We start from the raw sequence: 21652 nt of genomic DNA, 5'->3' as shown, positions 1-21652 counted from the left end.
CCGTGCTCGCCCTCTTTTCCCCGCTTACGCGATTAATAGGAATCTGGCTAGCCTGGCATTGTGGTGCACGCCTTTAAGGAGGCAGAGACTGGCCTAAATTCGAGGCCAGCCTAGTCTACAGAGTGAGTTTCAGGAGAGCCAGGGCTACATAGAGAAACCCTGTCTCGAAAAAAGAAAAAAACAAAAAGGAAAAGAAAAGGAATCAGACATTATTCCAGTTCTTCCCATAGGGAAGCAAATCAATAAGGAAGCGTTTGAATATTAATCATAAATTCCGATCTATTTTAATTTTTTGGTTTCTCGAAACAGCTTTTCAAGATTAAAGGCATGAGCCACCATCACCAGTTTATAAATTCCTATTTTTAGCATCTATTCTTCGGTGCAGCAGAAGACTCTAGAACATGTCCAGGAACCCCTAGCCTCAAAAATATGAAACTGCCTTGTTGAGTTTGACATCTATGGAGAATGCTGAGTGCGGTGATGCATCAGGACACAGGCAGAGGAGCGCTGTGAGGTGAAGTCAGCGCTGTGCAGAAATCTAGTCTCAAAAAACAGCAGCTGGGGCTGGAGAGATGGCTCAGTGGTTAAGAGCATTGCCTGCTCTTCCAAAGGTCTTGAGTTCAATTTCCAGCAACCATATGGTGGCTCACAACCATCTGTAAAGAGATCTGGTGCCCTCTCTGGCCTGCAGGCACACATGTAGGCAGATATTGAATGCATAATAAATGAATAAATATTTAAAAAAAAACAGCAGCAATAAAAACTCGTTTACAAGCTGGGCAGTGGTGGTGCACACCTTAGTCCCAGCACTGGAGAGGCAGAGGCAGGCAGATCTCTGTGAGTTCGAGGCCAACCTGGTCTACAGAGCAAATTCCAAGACAGCTGGTGCTACACAGAGAAACCTTGTCTCAGAAAAACAAACAAAAAAAATCGAAAAACAAAATACAAAGATAATGCTGGGAGAGAACTTGGTATAGCTTAGCAACTTCCTTTAGTCAGCGCATAATTAGAAAAAAAAAGAAAAGGCCAGGAGCAATTGTCTGATAGAAAGATCTGAAGGTGGACGATTGCATTTATTGAAGGAGTGCCCACTTCTGCTGTCATTTTACATTCATGTGCCCAGTGAGTCCCTGTTTTACCTACACAGGAAATAAAAAGCACAATTGCTTCACATGTAATTGAATATGCCTACTTTAGGACAGAATCTTATCTTAGAGAATAGAGTCGGATGAGGATGCTATGTAAACACGGGAGGAAATGTAGAATGACAAATTGTAATGATACATGACAGTAAGATGAGCGAAAAGGGAAGGAGGAGACACATGCTTTAGGAATATCTATGAAAGAGAGGCCCCTAGCACATGAAGAGCAGTTACGATCTAGTCACTTGGTAACAGTTACACGTCACCTTTTATACCAGACTGTCCGGTCTTTTGAGTTTTACTGTCTGTCAGGTTAGTGGGGAAATTGTTATCTACTTTGGGCCAGGTACTGTAGAAAATGGTTCTAAAGTCACAACAGGGACTGTCTGAAACTCTCATCTTTCAGAGTTTTAAAGCTACAGGCAGGTGCTGGTGGTGCTCACTTTTAATCACGCACTCAGGATGTAGAGGCAGGTGGACCCCTTTGAATTGAGTGAGATGAAGACCTCCAGGACTCTTGAAGAAGTAAGAGTCGCCCGATGTTGGTGGTGCACACCTTTAATCCCAGCACTTGGATTTAAAGGCAGAGGCAGGCAGATCTCTGTCAATTCAAGGCCAGCATGGTCTACAAGAGCTAGTTCCAGGACAGCTAGGGCTGTAACACAGAGAAACCCTATCTCAAAAAGAAAGAAAAGAAAAGAAAAAGAAAAAAAGAAGGAAAGAAGAAAAATTAAAAGTCATCTTGAAGCTTGTTCAATCAAGATATATATATATATATATACCTTTAGATTATAAATGTACATAAATTTTTTTAACTTCCTTCCTTCTTCCTATCCTTCCTTCTTTCCTTTTCTTTCTTTCTTTCTTTCTTTCCTTCTAATTTGGTTTCAGTATCAGGTTAAATCCAGCATCATAAAATGAATTACAAAGTGTTCCTTGTCTCCTATTTATGGAAAGCATTAATTTTCATGGGCATTAATTCTAAGTAAACATTTGGTTGGATTCTCCTGTGAAATTAGCAGGGCCTGAAGATTATTTTCCTAAGATGTTTTTTAGGTTGTTTTTGTTTTTAGAATCTATTTATTATGTATACGGTGTTCTGCCTACATGTCTGCCTGCAGGCTAGAAAAGGGGACTAGAACTCATTACAGATGACTGTGAGCCACCATGTGCTGCCTGGGAAGTGAACTCAGGAACGTTGGAAGAGCAGCCAGTGCTCTTAACCTCTGAGCCATCTCTCTAGTCCCCTAAGGTGTTTTTAAAATTATGAGCTCAATTTTATTTTATTTTTTGTTTCTCTTTTCTTTTGGGGTGGGGGTTTCTCTGTGTAGTTTTGGAGCCTGTCCTGGAACTCACTCTGTAGACCAGGCTAGCCTCGAACTCACAGACAACCTCCTGCCTGTACTCCTGAGTGCTGGGATTAAAGGCATGCGCCACCACCACCAGGCTTGTTTTCTATTTGTTTGAGACAGAATCTCATATAGCCCAAGGTGGCCAAGAAATCACTGTATAGCTGAGGATGACCTGGAAAACCTGATCCACCGCCTTCTCCTCCCAAATGCTGGGACGACAAATGTGTGCTCCCACACTGGAGTTCAGTTGTTTTGGATTTGTTTTATTTTTTTTAATAATCATCTAACTAAGTATTCAAATAATCAGTTTTAGTGCTAGAGAGATTCCTCAGAGGTTAAGAGCACTGGCTGACCATCCAGAGAACCAAGGTTGGATACCCAGCCCTCATTTGGCTCACAAATGATCTGTTACTCCAGTTCTAGGGGATCTAATGCATTCTTCTGGCCTCACCAGGCACCAGACACTCACAAAGTGCACAGACACACATGCAGGTAAAACAATCATGTGAATAAAATTTAAAAAGTATAAAATATATTAAAGTGCCTATTTTATATTGGCTAAGAGTTGGTAGTTTATGTTTTTAAGATATCAATCCATTATCTATATCATTATATGTAAAAAGTGTGTATTATTCAATTTATGTGTAGAATGGTTGATAATATCCCCTTCTCATCCTAAGGTTCATTTTTTTTTGTTTGATATAGGGTTTCAATGTTTGTCTCTGGCTGTCCTGGAACTTGCTTTGTATACCAGGATGGCCTCGAACTCACAGACATCTGCCTGCCTCTGCCTCCCGAGTGCTGGGATTAAGGGCATGCACCACCACCACCTGGCCCTAATGTTCATATAATTTAAAAATACAGATTTAAAGTTTTTTAAATGTATTGTGTGGTCTTGCCTGCTGCATGCATGTAAACCATGTGGAAGACTGGTGTCCATGTTGGACAGAAAAGAACATTGGATCCCCTGTAACTAAAGTTATAGGCCATTGTGAGTCATTATATGGTTGCTGGGAACCGAACCCAGTTCTCTGCAAGAACACCAAGTGTCCTTCACCACTGAGATCTTTCTTCAGATACACCTGGAGCAAATATCACAAGGAGGCAAGCCACTACTTTATTTCCACTCCCTGTGGAAGCCATGGATGTGAGGCACAAGACCATGGGACTGTGGAGGTGATTCTGTGAAAGACTGGATCACACAGATGGATGATTGACTGTCTTAGCTAGTGTTTCTAATGCTGCAATGAAACACTGTGACCAAAAAGCAAGTTGGAGAGGAAAGGGTTAATTTGGCTTATACTTCATATCGCTGTTCATCACTGAAGGAAGTCAGAATAGAAAGTCAAGCAGAGCATGGAGCCAAAAATATTCTCCATCCCACTGGTCCCCCTGAACTGGGTTTTCTCTGTCCGCATGTTCCTGAAGCCACTTATGAAATAACCACTCGGAGGCTTAATATTAATTACATACTCTTTGGCCTATTAGCTCAGGCTTCTTATTAACTAACTAAATTGTAAATTAACCCATTTCTATTATTTTATATTTTGCCACAAGGCTCGTGGTTAACTCTTGTTTCTTTGGCGGCTACATAGTGTATCTGACTCTGCCTACTCTCTACTTCTCTGTTCGGATTTGCCACCTGGCTTTACTTTGCTAAGTCATTGAAACAGCTTTATTCATTAACCAATAAAAGCAACACATATACAGAAGAATATCTCACATCAAGGGTAGGAGCTGAGGCCGGAGCTGATGATGCAGAGGCCATGGAGGGGTGCTGCTTACTGTCTTGCTCCCCATGGCTTGCTCAGTCTGCTTTTTTTTATAGAACCCAGGACCACCAACCCAGAGATGAAACCACCCACCATGGGCTGGGCCCTCCCCCATTGACCACTAAATGTGAAATTGCCTTGCAGCTGGATTGCACAGAGGCATTTTCTCAACTGAGGATCCTTACTATGATGACTGTAGCTTGTGTCAAGTTGACACATAAAATCAATCAGCACAATGACAGATAGCAATTCAAAGAGATCAAATCAGCAGTGGGAGCCAAGCTAATCTGGAGCCTTGAGGACAGATGGGCACCTTTATCCTTCAGTGCATACAGTGGTGGCTTGATGACAGGTTGGGCAAGCCATCGTCATTGAGTGCGGTGCCTTCCTCTTGGGGTGCAGGTGTTTTTTTTTTTTTCAAATATTTTATTTATTTATTTATTTAGTATACAATATTCTGTCTGTGTGTATGTCTGCAGGCCAGAAGAGGACACCAGCCCCATTACAGATGGTTGTGAGCCACCATGTGGTTGCTGGGAATTGAACTCAGGACCTTTGGAAGAGCAGGCAGTGCTCTTAACCTCTGAGCCATCTCTCCAGCCTCCCAGTGGTCAACTGTTTTTGAGTCCTACTTTGCTGATGTAGTTTTGTTGTTGTTGTTGTTTTGTTTTGTTTTGTTTGGCTGTTTTTGTTTGGTTTGGCTTTTCAAGATAGGGTTTCTCTGTGTGTCTCTGGCTGTCCTGGAACTAGCTCCATAGACCAGAATGGTCTTGAACTCATGAAGATCTGCCTGCCTCTGCCTCTCAAGGGCTGGAATTACAGGTGTGTGCCACCACTCCCTGGTGCTCTATGGAGTTTCAGTGGGTGTTTGTGCTCATATGATCACAGTCTACTCCATGCTTTTACTACTAGTAAGCCGTCAGCCAGGTCGCATGGACGGTGCCAACACGCACAGGAAGAGCAGAACCATCTGCCTCTGCATCTGCACTAAAATGGAGCCGAGTGTTTGTAAAATGGAGTTGCCAGGGCAAGACCAGCCTGAAAGGCGCCGATTGAAACAATACCGAGCCACTTTGAGAAGGCCTCAGCCTGATCTCCACATGGGGAAGAGGCAAGCATGGTCACTGGGAGCTCTATGCGGACATGAATCCCAGCGTGAAGGCTCTGCCCTCAAGATCTCATCCTTCCCAAAGGACCCAGCATCCCTGAAGGTGGGGGTTTTAACGTCTGCAATTTGGAGGAATATTTATACTACAGGAGGCCCAGGTACCTCACATGTCTAACTTCCTGTGGCTGTCCATGGTGCTGGTCTGGGGGCTGCACCAAGGAGAAAGGGGCCACTTGGGTGTAGAAATGAATCCACATTAACAGGGAACTAAGATTTTCCATTCAGCAGTGGTGACACAAGTCTCTAATCCCAGCATTAGGGAAGCAAAAGCAGGCAGATCTCTGTGAGTTCAAAGCCAGCCTGGTCTACAAATCAAGTTTCAGGACAGCCAGAGCTGTTACACAGAGAAACTCTGTCTCAAAACACAAAAACAAAACCAAACAAAAAATATTCTTTCTAGAAGGGATCCCATTAGTGTCTCCAGGGGCCAAGAGACTCTGAGCAATGAGCTTGTACAGGAGAACTGCTAGGCTAGACAGTCACAAATTCAAAATACACTCACATTAAAGTAATTAAAGCAAATTACTTCTTAGGGACTGGGGAAGTACGTTCAGTTGGTGGGATACTTGCTTGGCATGCATGAGGCTCTAGGTTTCACAAGAAACACACACACACACACACACACACACACACACACACACACGGTGGTAGTTCACATTTAATGCCAGCACTGGAGAGGAAGAGCCAGAAAGATTAGGAGTTCAAGGTCATCTTCAGCTACTTACCAAATTTGAGCCAGATTGGGACACATGAAACTCTGTCTCCAATTTTTAAAAATTGCTCTTTATTGCGTGAAATACTATCAAAAATACCCCTGTGTGGCCAGTGAGATGGCTCAGCAGATAAAGGTGCTTGCTTCCAAACTGAGAACCTGAGTTCAATTCCTCACACTCACGTGGTTGAAGAGAACTGACTTTCACAAGTTGTCATCTCATCTACACACACACACAAACACACACTCACCACACACACATACACACACTCATACACACATGCATACACACACATGCACACACATACACACATACACACACATACACACACCACACATACACACACATACATATACACACACATACACATGCATGCACACACACTCACCTACACACACAAACACACATACACACATACACAAACACACACATACATACACACACACACACACACACACACACATACACACTCTAAACATAACAAAACCTTTTAAAATCTCCTCTGTTGGCTGTGTGTCATCTCCCAGAGGAGCTTCAAAGTCATCCCTTCCCCTCCAGGGCCTCATGTCATAGCGAACTTTCGAGAGGTGGTGATGAAGCCTCGCACAGGAGATGGATTTATGTGCCCGTCTTTGATCAAAAGTTAATGGACTGAGTTTCACCGAAGGTCCCTTCTCTCCCTCCACTCAGGGCTGTCAGGGCTGTCATCATGATCTTATCAGCTTGGAATGAAGACGGAAACCACGTGGTGCTCAGTGAGAAGGAGGTTCCCGGCCTGTTCTGCACCGCTTCAGGGTCACTCGTTCTCCACAACAGTTCACGAGCGCCAGACCCCAGAGCCATCGGGTGGGTGGAGGGAATCACTCTTTACTTTTGTCTCATCTACTGAGAATCTGCTGATCTCTAATATGTTCCACCAAAAAGAACACATTCTCAGTGTGAATTTTTGTGGAGTGTAAGATGAGGAGATATGTGGTACCCAGACATCAGACGATGGCATGAGGGGCATTGCACACAATATCTTAGTCAGTATTTGGTCACTGCCAGCATCATTTACTCCACTTCCCACATGAGAATCATGAGCAACTTACTAGATTTACAGAGCTGTCAAAACGTGGTGCTGGGAATTGAAGTTAATGTTGATGAACTTCGGAGCTCAGGGACAGGAGAGCAGAGGAGACTAGGTGAGAGATGAGCCTACGTGTCTACCATGCTCTTCTCCAGAGGTTGGCATAAATGGTTCTGTCGCAGTCCCAGTGATGCACGGTATGGGATCCTCATCGCTCCAGTGACAAAACTGAAGTCAGTCAGGATAAGTCACTTGCCAGGTCCCACTGGAAGGAGTCTTGAGCCCTAAGAAGTAAGGCCCTGTTCACAGCTTATCCTTAGGATATGGCACTTAATAGGTTAAGTAACAAAAGTACTGGGAACACTGAAATTAAATTGTCATTAACAGAGCAGTGTGTGTATCCTTCCTCTACAATGGGGCGTTCATGGAGATAGTCTGAGAAGGTAAGGTGACTAGGTCTACATAGTGGACTCTGGGGGGAGTGAGCACCGAAGGATTTGAATGCCCATTGTGTTATTGCAGCACACACACACACACACACACACACACACACACACACACACACACTGCAAAAAGGCACTGGGTGCTGGCCTAACTTACTCCATCTTGTTCCTCACTGGCTAAAGCTTGTGGTGGTACCCTGAAGACATACTTTGGGATCATTCGAACCCCTTTCTATCTGTTCTTCCTTATTTGAACCACATTCATTAAATCTCCCTTCTGCTTTCTGTCAGTATTCATGTTTAGAGGTATGGGGGTTTTTGTTTACTTTGGAGTGTGGGTGTGTGTGAGAGACAAAGGGGTGGGGGAAGGGAGGGAGCGAGTGTAGAAGGGAGGGAGAGAGAGAGAGAAAGAGAGAAAGAGAGAGAAAGAGAGAGAGAGAGAGAGAGAGAGAGAGAGAGAGAGAGAGAGAGAGAGAGAGAAAAGGCACACAGGCATCTGAGGAGGCCAGAAGAGGGTATCTGTCCTGGATGCCCCAGAGCTGGAGTTATAGGGCCCTGGGAACAGAATCCAGGAAAAGCATTATATGATCTCCACAGCTGAATCATCTCTCCAGCCCCAGGCACTAATTTTTTCAGTTGGTATTCTGGGACCAGTGACAGGACATAGCTTCTTGGGGTTGTTGAAGCCAGGCTTTTGCCCTAAAACGCTGGTTACAGATATAATATAACCATGTAAAGGAGGAAGATGGGCTGCATTTAGGTCGAAATTTACAGTCACTGCGGTAGCTTCTTTGACTAGACCAAGGAGAGCCTATCCGGGGAGTTGTACCTATAAGCTCACAGAAACCTGATACTTTTGCCTGCCAAGAGCTGGCATGAAAGGCATACACCTCGACACCCAGCTTTTCCTCAAGTTTCACGCCTGGCTTTCCCTTGAATTTTAATTATGTTCTTATATTGCTTTAAAATTCTTTACAGATAGCACGCCTGGTTTTTGTATGTGCCAGGGTGAGGGTGAGAGGTAGGGAGGCAGGCGATGGAGGGAGCATTAGGAGGGTGAAGCTGCAAAGTTAGTGCACAGGGAAGATTGTGTCCACCTCTAGTTTTGTCTGGGATTAATTTTTATGGCAGTGACTGGATCTCTTTGTTGGGGTTGAGTCTTAGAAGGAGACCATCCAGTCCTGTGGTATGGGAAGTCCTTCTGTATATGTGCTGCCTTTATTGTTCAGTAAAGAAGCTGCTTTTGGCCAATGGCTTAACAAAATATAGCCAGACTGGAAGAGCTATATATAGAGTAGGCAAAGTCAGGGAGTTCCATGGAGCCACCAGAGGGGAAAAACACAAACTGCTAGCTGGAACCTTGCTGGTAGGCCATGAACCTTGTAGTAAAATATAAAATAATGGAAATGAGTTAATTCTTGATGTAAGAGCTAGCTAGCAATATGCTTAAGTGATTGACCAAGCAGTGTTTTAAATAATATAGTTTCTGTGTGATTATTTCGGGTCTGGGCAGCTGGGAACTAACAAGCGGCCTCCTCCTACAGTCCCGTGGCATGAAAATGGCTGTAGGGGAGAGGGATTGCCCTGAGCCAACCTCCAGAGAGCCACTCCCAGGCACCATCCATTTGGACCAGTGGTTCTCAACCTTCCTAATGCTGTAACCTTTTAATATATATGATAGCCCCCAAGGAGGTCGAGACACACAGGTTGAGAACCGCTGATCTAGACTAATGTAACACCATGACCTACTCAGATTTGCATCTTAAAGTGGCAAAGATGCCATCAACCCTCTGGCCAAAGCTACTTTGGGGAGCCACAATCCCCCTGTCACCTCAGTGTCCTCTCCAACAGAGGAGCCTTGCAGTCTCTGACTATTGGTCTGCACTGGACACCCTGTGTTATGGTCTAGAGTGTGGCTTGGAATTCCCATGCCTAGAGTTTTTAGAGGTCCTGCACCGCTCCTTGAGGCCTTTGCTCCAAGAGCCAAGGCTGAGGTTTATGATTGCCAGCTTGCACAGGATCTGGGATATAGCATAGGTTAATAAGTAAATGGTAGCCTCACTGTAAAAACTCATGTAAGCCATCCGGGCAGTGGTGGTGCACACCTTTAACCCCAGTACTTGGGAAATAGAGACAAGTTGATCTCTGTGGGTTTGAGGCCAGTCTGGTCTATAAAGCAAGTTCCAGAACAGTTTCCAAAGCAACACAGAGAAACCCTTTCTCGAAAAAACAAAACAAAACAAAACAAACAAAACAAAACCACCAGCCCCTCCAATTGCCAACCCCACCAAAAAAACCGATCTAAGTCAGTCAAAATGGTGCACAGGGTCTACAGGGCTCAAGTTTTCTTGGCTAAACAACAAGTCTTGGCAATCCTGTCTCTGCACCACTGTTTTTTTTTTGTTGTTGTTTGTTTGTTTTTGTTTTTTGTTTTGTTTTTTTTGGCAGGCTCTCTCTGTGCAAAAGTCCTGGCTGTCCTGAAACTTGCTTTGTAGACCAGGCAGGCCTTAAACTCAGTAAAATCCACCTGCCTCTGACTCCCAAAGGCTGGGATTAAAAACATGTACTACCACTGCCTGACTTTTTTTTTTTTTCAAGATAGGGTTTCTCTGTGTAGCCTTGACTGTCCTGGAACTCATTCTGTAAGCTAGGCTGGCCTTGAACCAGCAGCAATCTGCTTAAGGCAAGCATTTTTTTAATTTCTTTTTTATTACTTTATAAATAATACCAATCAAAATTTCCACTTCCTCCCCTTTCTGTCACTTCCCTCCCGCTCCCCCACATACCCAGAAAATTGTGCACATGTGTGGAGGTCAGAGGACAACTTGCCTGTGAGTCAGTTCTCCCCTGCGACCCTGTGGGCCCTGAGTATGGAGCTAGAGTTGTCAAGTTTGGTGGCAAGTACCTTTACGTTCAAAGACATCTTGCAAGCCCCTCAAGGGGAATATTTTTAAATTTTATTTGCTTTCGGATCATAAAAGGAAGTCCCATTTTTCAACAGTGACTGGGCTTCATTCCCTTAGTTATATGGCCAAAATGATATTGTGTGTTTATTCATTTTTCTATGGCCATCGCCCTGGCCCAGAGTCTGCTGGAACAGGCCAGGGGAAGTATGACCTGCAGTGCAGAGGTGTTTAAGAGGTGAGGGGACCCATGACCTGCAGAGGTGGGCATACGATAACGGGTGTAACTTTGCAGAGCTTCTCACTGCCTTCACATCCACCCACCCATCACATCATCCTTCTATTCCTTCTTTCCTCTCTCCCTCCGCGGAGGCACTGCTGCCTCCATGACTACCTATTCACCACCTCCGCACAAAGCTAACAATCCTAGGCCCCGCCCCTCCCAGCGACAGGCCCCACCCCCAAACGCCCATTTACATCATCTCCCAGCGCCGGAAGTGTCTCCGGCTGCTGGCGAGAGGCTAGTGGATCGGCATGTAGGTCCGCTCGCCAGCGTGAGTGATGAGCTTGCTGCTGCCGTTGTCCCACACCGTGACACTGACCGTCGTGCACGTGAGGCGAGGCATTTGCGGGCTCGGGATGTTCTATGCGGTGAGGAGAGGCCGCAAGACCGGCGTCTTCCTGAGCTGGTGAGACGAAGCCGGGCGGAGCCCTTTCTTTATTCTAAACAGCAAACGACTTGTCGAGTCCTCCCGTGTTTCAGGCAAAGACTGCTTAAGAGAATGCATAATCAGTGCAGACCAGAATTTACGCAAGGGTTCCCGTGTGCTAATCGTTCTTGTGGGTGTTTTGTTTGTGAGACAGGACCCCTGTACCAACTTGAACTTACTGTCTTTCTGCCTTCACTCCCTATATTCAGGGGTTGCAGATAGACAAGCAGCTGAGCTTCATCCTCAGACCCTCCTGTTTTTAAACAGGGTAATCGGGTGGTGCCAGTTGTTTGTAATCTCTGTACTGGTGAGTCTGAGGCAGGAGCATCAAATTAAAGGTCAGCATGGTCAATGGAAGGAAATCTCACAGAGAGGAGAGGAGGGGCGGGAGGGAGAGGCTCAAGCTAGAAGCTAGTCTTTGCCTTTGGATCCTTGTAGCAGCCCTTGAAGGCAGATGATGTTTTCAGTGTCATGGGTCGGGTATGTGGCCGAATCAGGGCTTGAACCCAGGTTTGGGCCTATATGACAGTAAACTTCTGATGTCAAGGTTTGTTGTCCCTGTGCACCTGTGTATTTCCCTGGGCTCAGTGGCGACAGTACTGAGGAAGAAATGTCTCCGAAGAGAGCCCCTTTTCTGTGATTGGTTTGTTTATTTGTTCTGGTTTGGTTTTTGGTTTTTTTGAGACATGGTTTCTTTTTGTAGCCTTGGTTGTCCTGGAACTAACTCTGTAGACCAGGAACGTGAACTCTGTCTGCCTCAGCCTCCGGAGCTCTGAGATTAAAGGGGAGTGCCACCACTGCCTGACTTGGTTGATTCTTAAAGATTAACAAAATTTACTAAAGTAAAGTAAGTGAAGTTGTGGAAGACCCTATGGTATTAATGTATCTCCTGGATGGCATTTAGCAGAATGGACTGGACAGCCTTAACACCAAAAGGGAGCCAAATTGTGAGGTATATTATGCAGACCGAAAAAGAGTTATTAAAGATGAAACAGTGTGGAGGAACAGTAACTATATCATGCTAAGAGAAGAGACAGGTTGAAATGGTCTACAGTGCGTGTTTCCAACTCCATGGCATCCTGGAACAAATACAAAGATTGCTACACAAGTCTGTGTTTTTAGGGGTCAGAACTGAGGGAGGAATGAATGTGAGAACAAACAGGTTTTGTTTGGAGACAAACTGGCCTTGAGCTGGATATAAATCAAAGATGACCCTGAACATCTGATCTTTTGTCTCCACTTCCCAAATGCTGGGATGATGGGCATGTACTCCCAAACCAAGGTGGTTTTGGTTGCGATTTTTGAGACAGGGTTTCTAAACTGCACTGGCTGGCCTAGACCTGTATATAGATTAGGGTGATGTTGAATTTGGTGATCCTCCTGCCTCACCCCTGGAGTGTGGGATTATAGGCCTGCATCCCCACCTCCAGGCTCCAGGCGGGGATTTCTCAGGCGTGAGGTTGTTCAGAATGGTGTGGTAGCGTGGACCCATGTCACCATCATTGCGTATCCACTAAACCTGTAGACTTCACAACATCATCAGTGAGCCCCAGTGGAAGCAATGGGCTAGGAACTTCTGGAGGCAGAGGCTTACAGAACTCTTGACTTTCTGTTCCTGTTTTTTTTTTCCTGCTTCTGTTTTATGTGAATATAAAACTTCTGTAAAACTTGACACTGGCCGGCTGGCGGTGGTGCACGCCTTTAATCCCAGCACTCGGGAGGCAGAGGCAGGCGGATCTCTGTGAGTTAGAAGCCAGACTGGTCTACAGAGTGAGTTCCTGGACAGGTTTCTTTCTTTTTTTTTTTTTTTTGGTTTTTCGAGACAGGGTTTTTCTGTGACTTTGGAGCCGCTCCTGGAACTAGCTCTTGTAGACCAGACTGGCCTCAAACTCACAGAGATCCGCCTGCCTCTGCCTCCTGAGTGCTGGGATTAAAGGCGTGGGTTACCACCGCCCAGCTCCAGGACAGCTTTCAAAGCTACAAGAAACCTTGTCTTGAAAAACGAAAAATAAATAAATAAAATTAAGTTAAAAAAAAAAAAGGAGCTGTAAACTGAAGAGGGAAGCAGGCTTGTGCTGATGTATACACTCTTCCAGGAGTGAATGCAGAGCGCAGGTGGACCGGTTTCCTGCTGCCAGGTTTAAGAAATTTGCCACAGAAGATGAAGCTTGGGCCTTTGTCAGGAACTCTTCAAGCCCAGAGGGCGCAAAGGGTATGTAACATTAGTGTGGTATTTTAACCTATGAACAGCCCCTTGATTCCCAACATCACTGCATCTGCTTCCGTAGAGGAGATGAAATGATTATCTGTTTTCCCCCTGTACAGATTAGAGTTAAGAATAGTGGTTTAAGATGGGTAATGATGGTGCATGGCTTTAATCTGGGCACTTGGGAGGCAGAGGCAGGAAGATTTCCCAGTATGAGACCAGCCTGATCTAAGATAGCCAGGGCTACCAGAAATTTTGTCTCAAAAAAAAAGTCAACTAGAGAGCTGACTCAGAGGACCAGAGTTTGATTCTTAGTGCCCATGTCGGGTGACTCACAACCTTCCGTAGCTCAGGAGGGATGGACACTCGAACACACACACAATTGAAATAAATCTTTTACAAAGAATAGTGTGGTTCAGCCAGGTGTGTATGGTGCCTCGGATTGGAAACTGAAGGCCTACTATAGGGGACGTCAGATTTAGAGCACACACATGACTCAGGTGAGTGAGCTAACTCTAATTTAAACATGCGAAAAAGAAAACTATGTCTGAAGCCCTTGGGAAGTTTCGAGACCTTTTTATTTATTCATCCCTTTATTACTGTCTATTTTCAGAGGGAGCCTTGGACTTTCTGGAGCCCCTACAGGGCCAGAGTCTGGGATGGTTTGTTCTCAATTGTTCCCTGTCGGCAGGGCTACATCCAGAGTGCCCCAGTCTGGTTCATGTACTCTCTGGTTTTGGGTCATGATCAGAATCTCTTTCAGGGCAGGAAACTGCACATGTGCAGGACTCAGAGGTGAAGACCAGCAAGCGGCCTCGGGAGCCTCTGGGTGAAGGGGAAGAACTGCCCGAGCCAGGGGCAAAGCACACCAAACAGAGCTCAGAACACATGGAACCGGCTCCTCCCGTGAGCAAGGACACGTTTTCTTACATGGGTATGTCTTTCTCTCAATTTTTTGTTTTTGTTTCTCGAGAGGGTTTCTCTGTAGCTTTGGAGCCTTCCTGGAATTGTAGACCAGGCTGGCCTCACTCACAGAGATCTGCCTGCTTCTGCCTCCTGAGTGCTGGGATTAAAGGCGTGTGCCACCACTGCCTGGCGGGTTCAAAATTTTTAATACAATTAAAAAAAAAGAAAAGTCAGCATGAAATCTTTTCCTTTCTAAGTGAGAGGAATTTAAGCTTTTTGTTTTATTGTTGTTGGCTGGTTTTTATTGAAACAGGGTCTCAGTGTTTAGCCCTTGAAGTCTCAGGCTTAGAGATCTTTCTGCCCCAGCTTCCCAGTGCTGGGGTTACAGGCAGCCAGTGTAAAATTTAAGCTGACTTTTAGTCCTATTGTTTTTTCTTCTGTAAATATTCTCTAGAAATTTCTGAGGTCTTTTATTTTGGAGAGAGGGCATTAACAAAAAGTCTTTTTGTTTCTTCCTTGACAGGCCAGGGCTCATATCAATGCGGTCCAACCTTTTTACCTTTTATTTTGCAGTGTGGTCCCACTGAGTTACCCAACGTGACATTGAACTCCCCTCTTTGAAGCCCAGGCTAGCCCTCAACTTGCTATCCTCTTTCTTTAGCCTCCCAGCCATCTGGGTCCTTTGCAGGCAGTCCTGGCAATGAGGCCACTGTTTTATAGGTAATCAAATAGTGCAAAAGTCATTAATCTTTTGGGAATTCTTGGGGAGCCCTCACATAGCCACAGGCTGCTGAGGCAGAGGAAGGAGGAGGGCCCCGCCAGAGCTGCCTGCTAGAGCTAAGCAGTGCCAGCCTGAAGCCGTTTGTCCAACCCTCAGACCTCACTGGGTCCCGCGGAAAAGAGATCGTGGGCTCTGTCTGTGTTTATCTCCAAGGGCAGCTGTGTGTCCTTAGTAACCATAGTATGTAAATTTCCTTTTGTCTTGCATGCCTTGGGAACAGGGAGAGACAGCATTTAAAGATGAATCAGCATTTGGTGTGTCCTGAGTTTTTGCCAAGATGGAGCCATCTGTGCTCTCCCTCCAGGGACGGCGCCAGGAGTCACTGGAGCTGGGAGAGTAGATGGCTTGGCGGTTTTCTGAGATGAGCAGGTCCCTTCACTGCTCATTGGGCTGCGCAGGTGTGCAGCTTGATGCCAACTAGAGTCGTCTGAGAGGACGGGACCTCAGTTGAGAAAATGCTTCCATAAGATCAGGCTCTAGGCATTTTTTTAGATTAGTGATTGGTAGAGAAGGGCCCAGCCCGCAGAAGGTGGTGCCATCCCTGGGCTGATGGTCCTGGGTCCTATAAGAAAGCAAGCTGAGCAAGCCATGGGGAGCAAACATGGTCTCTGCATCAGCTCCTGCTTTCGGGTTCCTGCCCTGCTAAGTTCCTGTCCTGACTTCCTTCGGTGATGGATGTTGATTGTGATGTTTCATCAGATTAATAGAAACCCCAGCTCGGTCACTTATTGGCAGGAACCTAAGGAATGAGCCATTTCCAGCTTGCCAGCTGTCACTTGGCACTGTCTTTAGTGGCTTCAAGGAGGGTTTAGTTGTGTGGGTAGAAACCAAGTTCCAGCCTCTGCTCTTTGAGGGCCACTGGTCCGCATCTTCCCCTGAGCCTGCTGTGCTCGGGCCGCTGTCCTCTGGACAGCGCCTCCTGTGCAGGTGGTCTCTGATGTCCCCTCTCCCACTCAGTTTCTCCCTATACTCTGCTGAGGGTGTTGCTGACCAATCTCAGGCCTGACAGTGGCCCTAGGTCTGCCCTTCCCACTTGAGCAAGCCATGTTTGAAAGGAGGAAGCAGAGATGAGAACTACTTTATAGATAGTAGCAAACATGCTAAGATGGGGCCAGCATCCCGCCAAGCATTTCTTTTTCTGGAAGGACAGCTTGAGAGTGAAAGTGACTGAGCCACGAGGGACCTGTTAGTTTGAGGAAAGCAGGTCTCAGTGGGAAGTTCTGTCTTTAACTCGCCTGGCATGTGGGACAAGCAAAAAGTGGCCACACCCCATGGGGGATCCATGTCATCCTGGACAGAAAAATAAAGCGGTGGTCAGTGTTCAGCAGGTTGGTGCAGTGTCCCCTCTTCCCTCTCACAGGAGAGTCTGTTGTTGTCTACACGGATGGCTGCTGTTCCAGTAACGGGCGGAATCGAGCGAGAGCAGGAATTGGCGTTTACTGGGGGCCAGGCCACCCCTTGTAAGTAAGCACAGCTGAGTGTGAACACCACATTTTTACTAAGTCTTGTCAGGATTTGCTTATTGGTGCGTTCTTGGTGAAACCTGCCCCGTAAAGAGCATTGGTGGGGATAGAAGAAGAGCAACTTTGATTTATATCAGGGCTAGACTGCTTGGTTCTTGACAGTGCCAAATGCCGAGACTTGGTGTTGTTTCCCTGTGCCTAGTTTGTACATGTCATAACGTGTGTGTGTGTCTGTGTGTGTGTGTGTGTGTGTGTGTGTGTAGAGGAGCCAGCCAACAGTGATGAAGGACAGGGTGTCAGCTCAGAACCCATCCTGTCACTGACTTATTTTTCTGAGACAGGGTTTCCTTATGTAGCCTTGGCTGACCTAGAACTCACTATGAGGCTGGCCTGGCACTCATAGAGATCCTCCTGCCTCTCTCGCTCTCTCTCTTTCGCAAGTGCTGGGATTAAATGCGTGTACCACCACACCTGGTGACTTTTTTAGACTTTTGAAGATGCTTAACCTAGAGACACTCAGAAAGCACAGCCAAAGGCGTGAACTGGACCATTCACATATACCCAGTCCCTGCGGTGAGGGATACGGAGTGGCGGCTGTCAGCCACCCCCGAGGTTCTCTTACCAGGTTTGAGGTTCATCGGGAGCTGCTGTCAGACATAGTTTGTTCATTAATTTAAAAAGTATTTTAATTTTTCTATTTTAAATATTTACCTGTATTCAACATATTAATTAACTCATGTAATAAGGGTTTTTGTTTTGTTTTTTGTTCTCACTGTGTAGCTCTGGCTGACTTGTAACTCATGGAGATTCTCTTGCCTCAGCCACTCAAGTGCTGGGATTAAAGTATACACCTGGGCAGTGGTAGTCCAGGCCTTTCAAGAAATCCTGTCAAAGTGTGCACTACCATGCCCAACATAGCATAATGAACTTTTTATATCTTTTTGTATGTTGAGACAGGGTCTCTCTGCAACCTGGTTGTCCTGGAGCTCTCTGTGTAGACCAGAGATTCTCCTGCCTCTGCCTCCAGAGTGCTGGGATTACAGGTGTATGGTTTTCTAGGTTTGTGTTGTTTGCAGAGGTTGATATTTGGACCAGGGCCTTTTTTTTTTTTTTTTTTTTTTTTTAATTTTTCAAGACAAGGTTTCTCTGTAGCTTTGGTGCCTGTCCTGGAACTAGCTCTTGTGGACCAGGCTGACCTTGAACTCACAGAGATCCACCTGCCTCTGCCTCCCTAGTGCTGGGATTAAAGGCATGCACCACCACTGCCCAGTCCTTGGACCAGGGTCTTATGGGTGCTTGGCACTGAGCTGTTTTTCGAGGCTGTTGCTCGTGTGTAGGTTTTCTGTTTCAGTTGAAAGTGAATGCTAGTTTTTTATTCTCCATTGAGAAGAATCGCTTTAGGAGTTAGCGTTGTAATTTTCGTTTTTCTTTTCTGTGCTGTTTTGAAACAGAAATGTAGGTGTCAGACTTCCTGGGCGACAGACAAACCAGAGAGCCGAGATCCATGTAAGTTCCAGATAATTGTGTGTCTGCCTTTCCTCCATGTGACACAAGATCAGTCTTGTTCCCCTTCTTTATTGTCCCGGATAGAAGGTATTGAAAGTCTACAAGAAACGCTTAGGCTAACATCAGTTTTCAAAGTCTCTAGAAAAGCTCTAGGATCATTTCCCGTCAGTTCCATGGGGACATTGTAAGTGTAGCCTCTTCACATAGAGAAGACAGCGTGGTGGTACAGACAGAGCAGTGCTTCGGGCTGTGGGTAATGCAGAGAGTCGAGCATTTTCCACATAGCATGACCATGGACTTGCTTTCTCAAGGCAGCCTGCAAAGCCATCATGCAAGCCAGGGCTCAGAACATCAGCAAGCTTGTTCTTTACACAGACAGCATGTTCACCATCAACGGTAAGCCTTCCCATACTGAGAAGGAAAACAGGCCTTTCTTTCTAGTAAGAGGTAGTGTCATAATCCCGGGTGATGCTGGGCTTTTCAGGTTCAAAGGAATAGGAATCTGGGTCTGCTGTCTTAGGGGGCGGGGTTCCTTGGCTCATAACACCTGAGGTCGGGAAGTTAGTAACTATGGTTCACAGCATGCTGGCTCTTCCGTGAGGAAGCCCCTTGTTCCTCTGATTAGATCAGGGAGAGGAAAGGCGGGGCCTTGGGTCTGTGCTTGAAGGAGCAAGGGAGAACATCCAAGGAAGGGAACCGTCCAGGCTCTGACTCGGGATGAGAGACGAGGGGCCAGGAGAGGCCAGGCCCTCCTGATGGATGCGCGTGTTCCCTAGGGATAACCAGCTGGGTCCAGGGCTGGAAGAAGAACGGCTGGAGGACGAGCACGGGGAAGGACGTGATCAACAAGGAGGACTTCATGGAGCTGGACAAGCTCAGCCAGGGCATGGACATCAAGTGGGTGAGTCCACTGCGCATCGCAGGATCTGAATGAGCTGAGAGGTGGGGTTGGGAAGGTGTTTGTGGCCAGGTTAAAGCAGCAGCTTCCATCAAGTCAGTGTGTTAGCTGTGTTAGACACAGAATGGGTTTCATTGTGACAGCATCGTCCGTGTATATGGTGTTTGGGGTGCACCCACCCCACTCCTCCTCTCCTCCTCTCATGGTTTTCTGTGTTTCCTGTGATGCGTATGTTTAATTGGTTGTTTACAGGGGTACAGAAGCATGGGCACCTTAGTGTCTACAGCCCTGAAGGAAGTCTATCCTCCCTCATAAAGCACTAACTGCCTGTAGAAGCCCAGGGAGTAGGGGGTCCTCACGCACCCCTCCCACATCAGGACAGTGTTGACAGGTCCAGTTCTGGGCAGACTCCGTGCTGCTAACCACAGCTCTGATGAGTTCATGAGGGCGGTAGCCATGTCTCAATTCCACTCCTTTCTTTGGCTGTCATATTCTTCCCTCTTCTCCCATGATGTATCCTGCCTGAGCCCTGGAGCAGGTGACATCGATGTCCCACTTATGGCTGAGCACTCAACAGTCACTTATCTCAGGCCAGTTATGGATCTGCAATAATCGCCACCCACTGCAGGAAAAAGAAAAAAAGATTAAGCCGGCAGCACTAATCTATGAGCAAACCACAGGCATTTAGCGAGGCAGTAGTAGCTCTCCCACCCGGGCCTGTGACAGCCCAGCACACGACTTTCACAGGTTTGCAGCACCAGGTGTGAGTTCCTCCTGTGGGGTGGGCTGGAACTCCATTCAGAAGGCAGATGGTCACCTCAAATCAGATTTGTCACTGTTACTCTAGTGGGTACTTCTTACCTGTCGGGTTGGTGTTACGTCATGTTTCATGTTTCTTCCCCAGCAACCTACACAGTGCCTTCCCAAGCTAGGAAAGCTAGACAGCAGGGAGGAAGCTTTCAGATCAGTTTCATGTTGATTTCTGTGTGTCCTGCAGCCAAGGAGTGTGTTGCCTTCAGCAGTAGGGTCTTAGCATCTAGTTCTGGTGGCCCCCCAAGAACAGTGCAACAGCCTGTACTGTCTTGGGGACCCCAGTGAACTTCTTAACAAAATAGTCTATATATTTTTATCATCTTGAGTATTGTGGTTGGGTGGAGGCAGGCAGTTGTAGCCCAGGGTGGTCTCTAATGAACTGTGTAGCCAGGGTGGTCTTGATTGAGTCTCTGATCCTGCTGGTGTTGATTGCAGGCTCATGCCACCTCTCACCCACTTTATGTGACATGAGGACTGCGCCCCGGACGAATACTCTACTTGCTGAGCCATGGCTCCAGCCCTAGTGTCTTTTACCCCATTCCGAGGAGGGGAGGCGGGACTGTGAACATGAACTTTGTGTGGCACGTGTAAACATCAGGAAAGATTAAAGGGGATTTTTATTTTAACAGATGCACATTCCTGGTCACTCAGGATTTGTGGGCAACGAAGAAGCTGACAGGCTGGCAAGGGAAGGCGCGAAGCAGTCTGAAAACTGAGCAAAGTGGTTGCTGCGTGCTCGGACCCGAGGCAGTGACTGTGCATTCACCCTGATGTGCAGTGAGGCCACAGCTGGAAGACTCAACCTTGGCCTGTGCACAGCTTGATGAGACGTGCGTCATTAACGGAAAGGGGAGGCTGCGCTCACACTTTGGGGAAATTTCAGCCTTTGTGCTTGTGGGTCTGATATTCTTGTTTGATTTGTTGCAGTCTGACCGAAGATGCTCCAGCTTGGTTTCAGTAGGAATCAGTGAGACACTGGTCAGTAGGTGTGGTCTAAAGATTTCAGAATGTTTATTTTCCTTCCAGTGTGCACAGGTACAAGCCTCCTGCCCTTGGCAGGCGCCCTGTGTCTCTGTGTGCATCAGAGATGACATGGCCATGTGGGAGCCAAGGCTGGTCTGAGGCCAGGCAGAGCCTGCGCCCAGGTGACCTTGACTCCTGGACCACCTTGAGGGACAGCTGAGAACTTTAAAAATCATGATGCATAAAGATATTGCTATTAGATTTCTTTGACTATTTTTCCTAGAAATACTGTATAAATTTAAAACATGTTTAAAGTTATCCTTATTTATTTTTATAATAAAAATATACAGGAATTATACAAAATCATGTAGTTTATAAAGTTACTGTTAAAGGTACTATCTAAAACTAGAAATTGAGAAAATCAGTCTAGAGAAACAGGGTGATCAGATTGTTCTTAGGCAAACCCTCATGGCCCTTAAGAAATGAAACGTTGTGCAGCCTTGCTCTAGAGAAGACAGGAATGACGGGGACACCGAGACAGTGCTGTCACCTGTGCTGACTCTGAGTTCCTTAGACTGGGACGCTGGGCCGTCTGCCGGAGCCCAAGGCAAGTGGAGTCATCTCATGAAGATGCGGTGTTTTGATGTCACAGCAGGTCTCCGAAAGAACTCAAGAAGCAGAAATGTTTATCAGGGAGGGCAGGGCGGTTGGCCTGAGTGAGGTTGGGGTGATTGGTATCCATCTCTGCTGGCTTGGTGAGGGATCTGTGTAGTAAGGCCAGCTCACCGTCCTGCATGGAGGTGGGGAAATGGGTAACTGTTTCATAAGCTTGAGGACCTGACCT

At 46.4% G+C, this 21652-nt stretch overlaps 1 protein-coding gene across 1 annotated transcript; it reads left to right on the top strand.

The window, feature by feature from the left end:
• Positions 1–11059: 11059 nt before the first annotated feature.
• On the top strand, positions 11060–21171 carry Rnaseh1 (ribonuclease H1). Its single transcript, XM_048439823.3, has 8 exons — positions 11060–11251; positions 13369–13484; positions 14242–14412; positions 16526–16625; positions 18080–18134; positions 18446–18530; positions 18911–19035; positions 20475–21171. The coding sequence occupies exons 1-8, from the start codon at positions 11124–11126 to the stop codon at positions 20559–20561; spliced, it is 867 nt and encodes a 288-aa protein (XP_048295780.3). The 5' UTR covers positions 11060–11123; the 3' UTR covers positions 20562–21171.
• Positions 21172–21652: the final 481 nt, after the last annotated feature.

This window comes from Myodes glareolus, chromosome 6 (assembly GCF_982192425.1).
Source record: "Myodes glareolus chromosome 6, mMyoGla1.1, whole genome shotgun sequence".
Lineage (NCBI taxonomy): Eukaryota > Metazoa > Chordata > Mammalia > Rodentia > Cricetidae > Myodes > Myodes glareolus.
The sequence above is the reverse complement of the archived record's forward strand: the minus strand, read 5'-3'. Positions and strand labels throughout refer to the sequence as shown.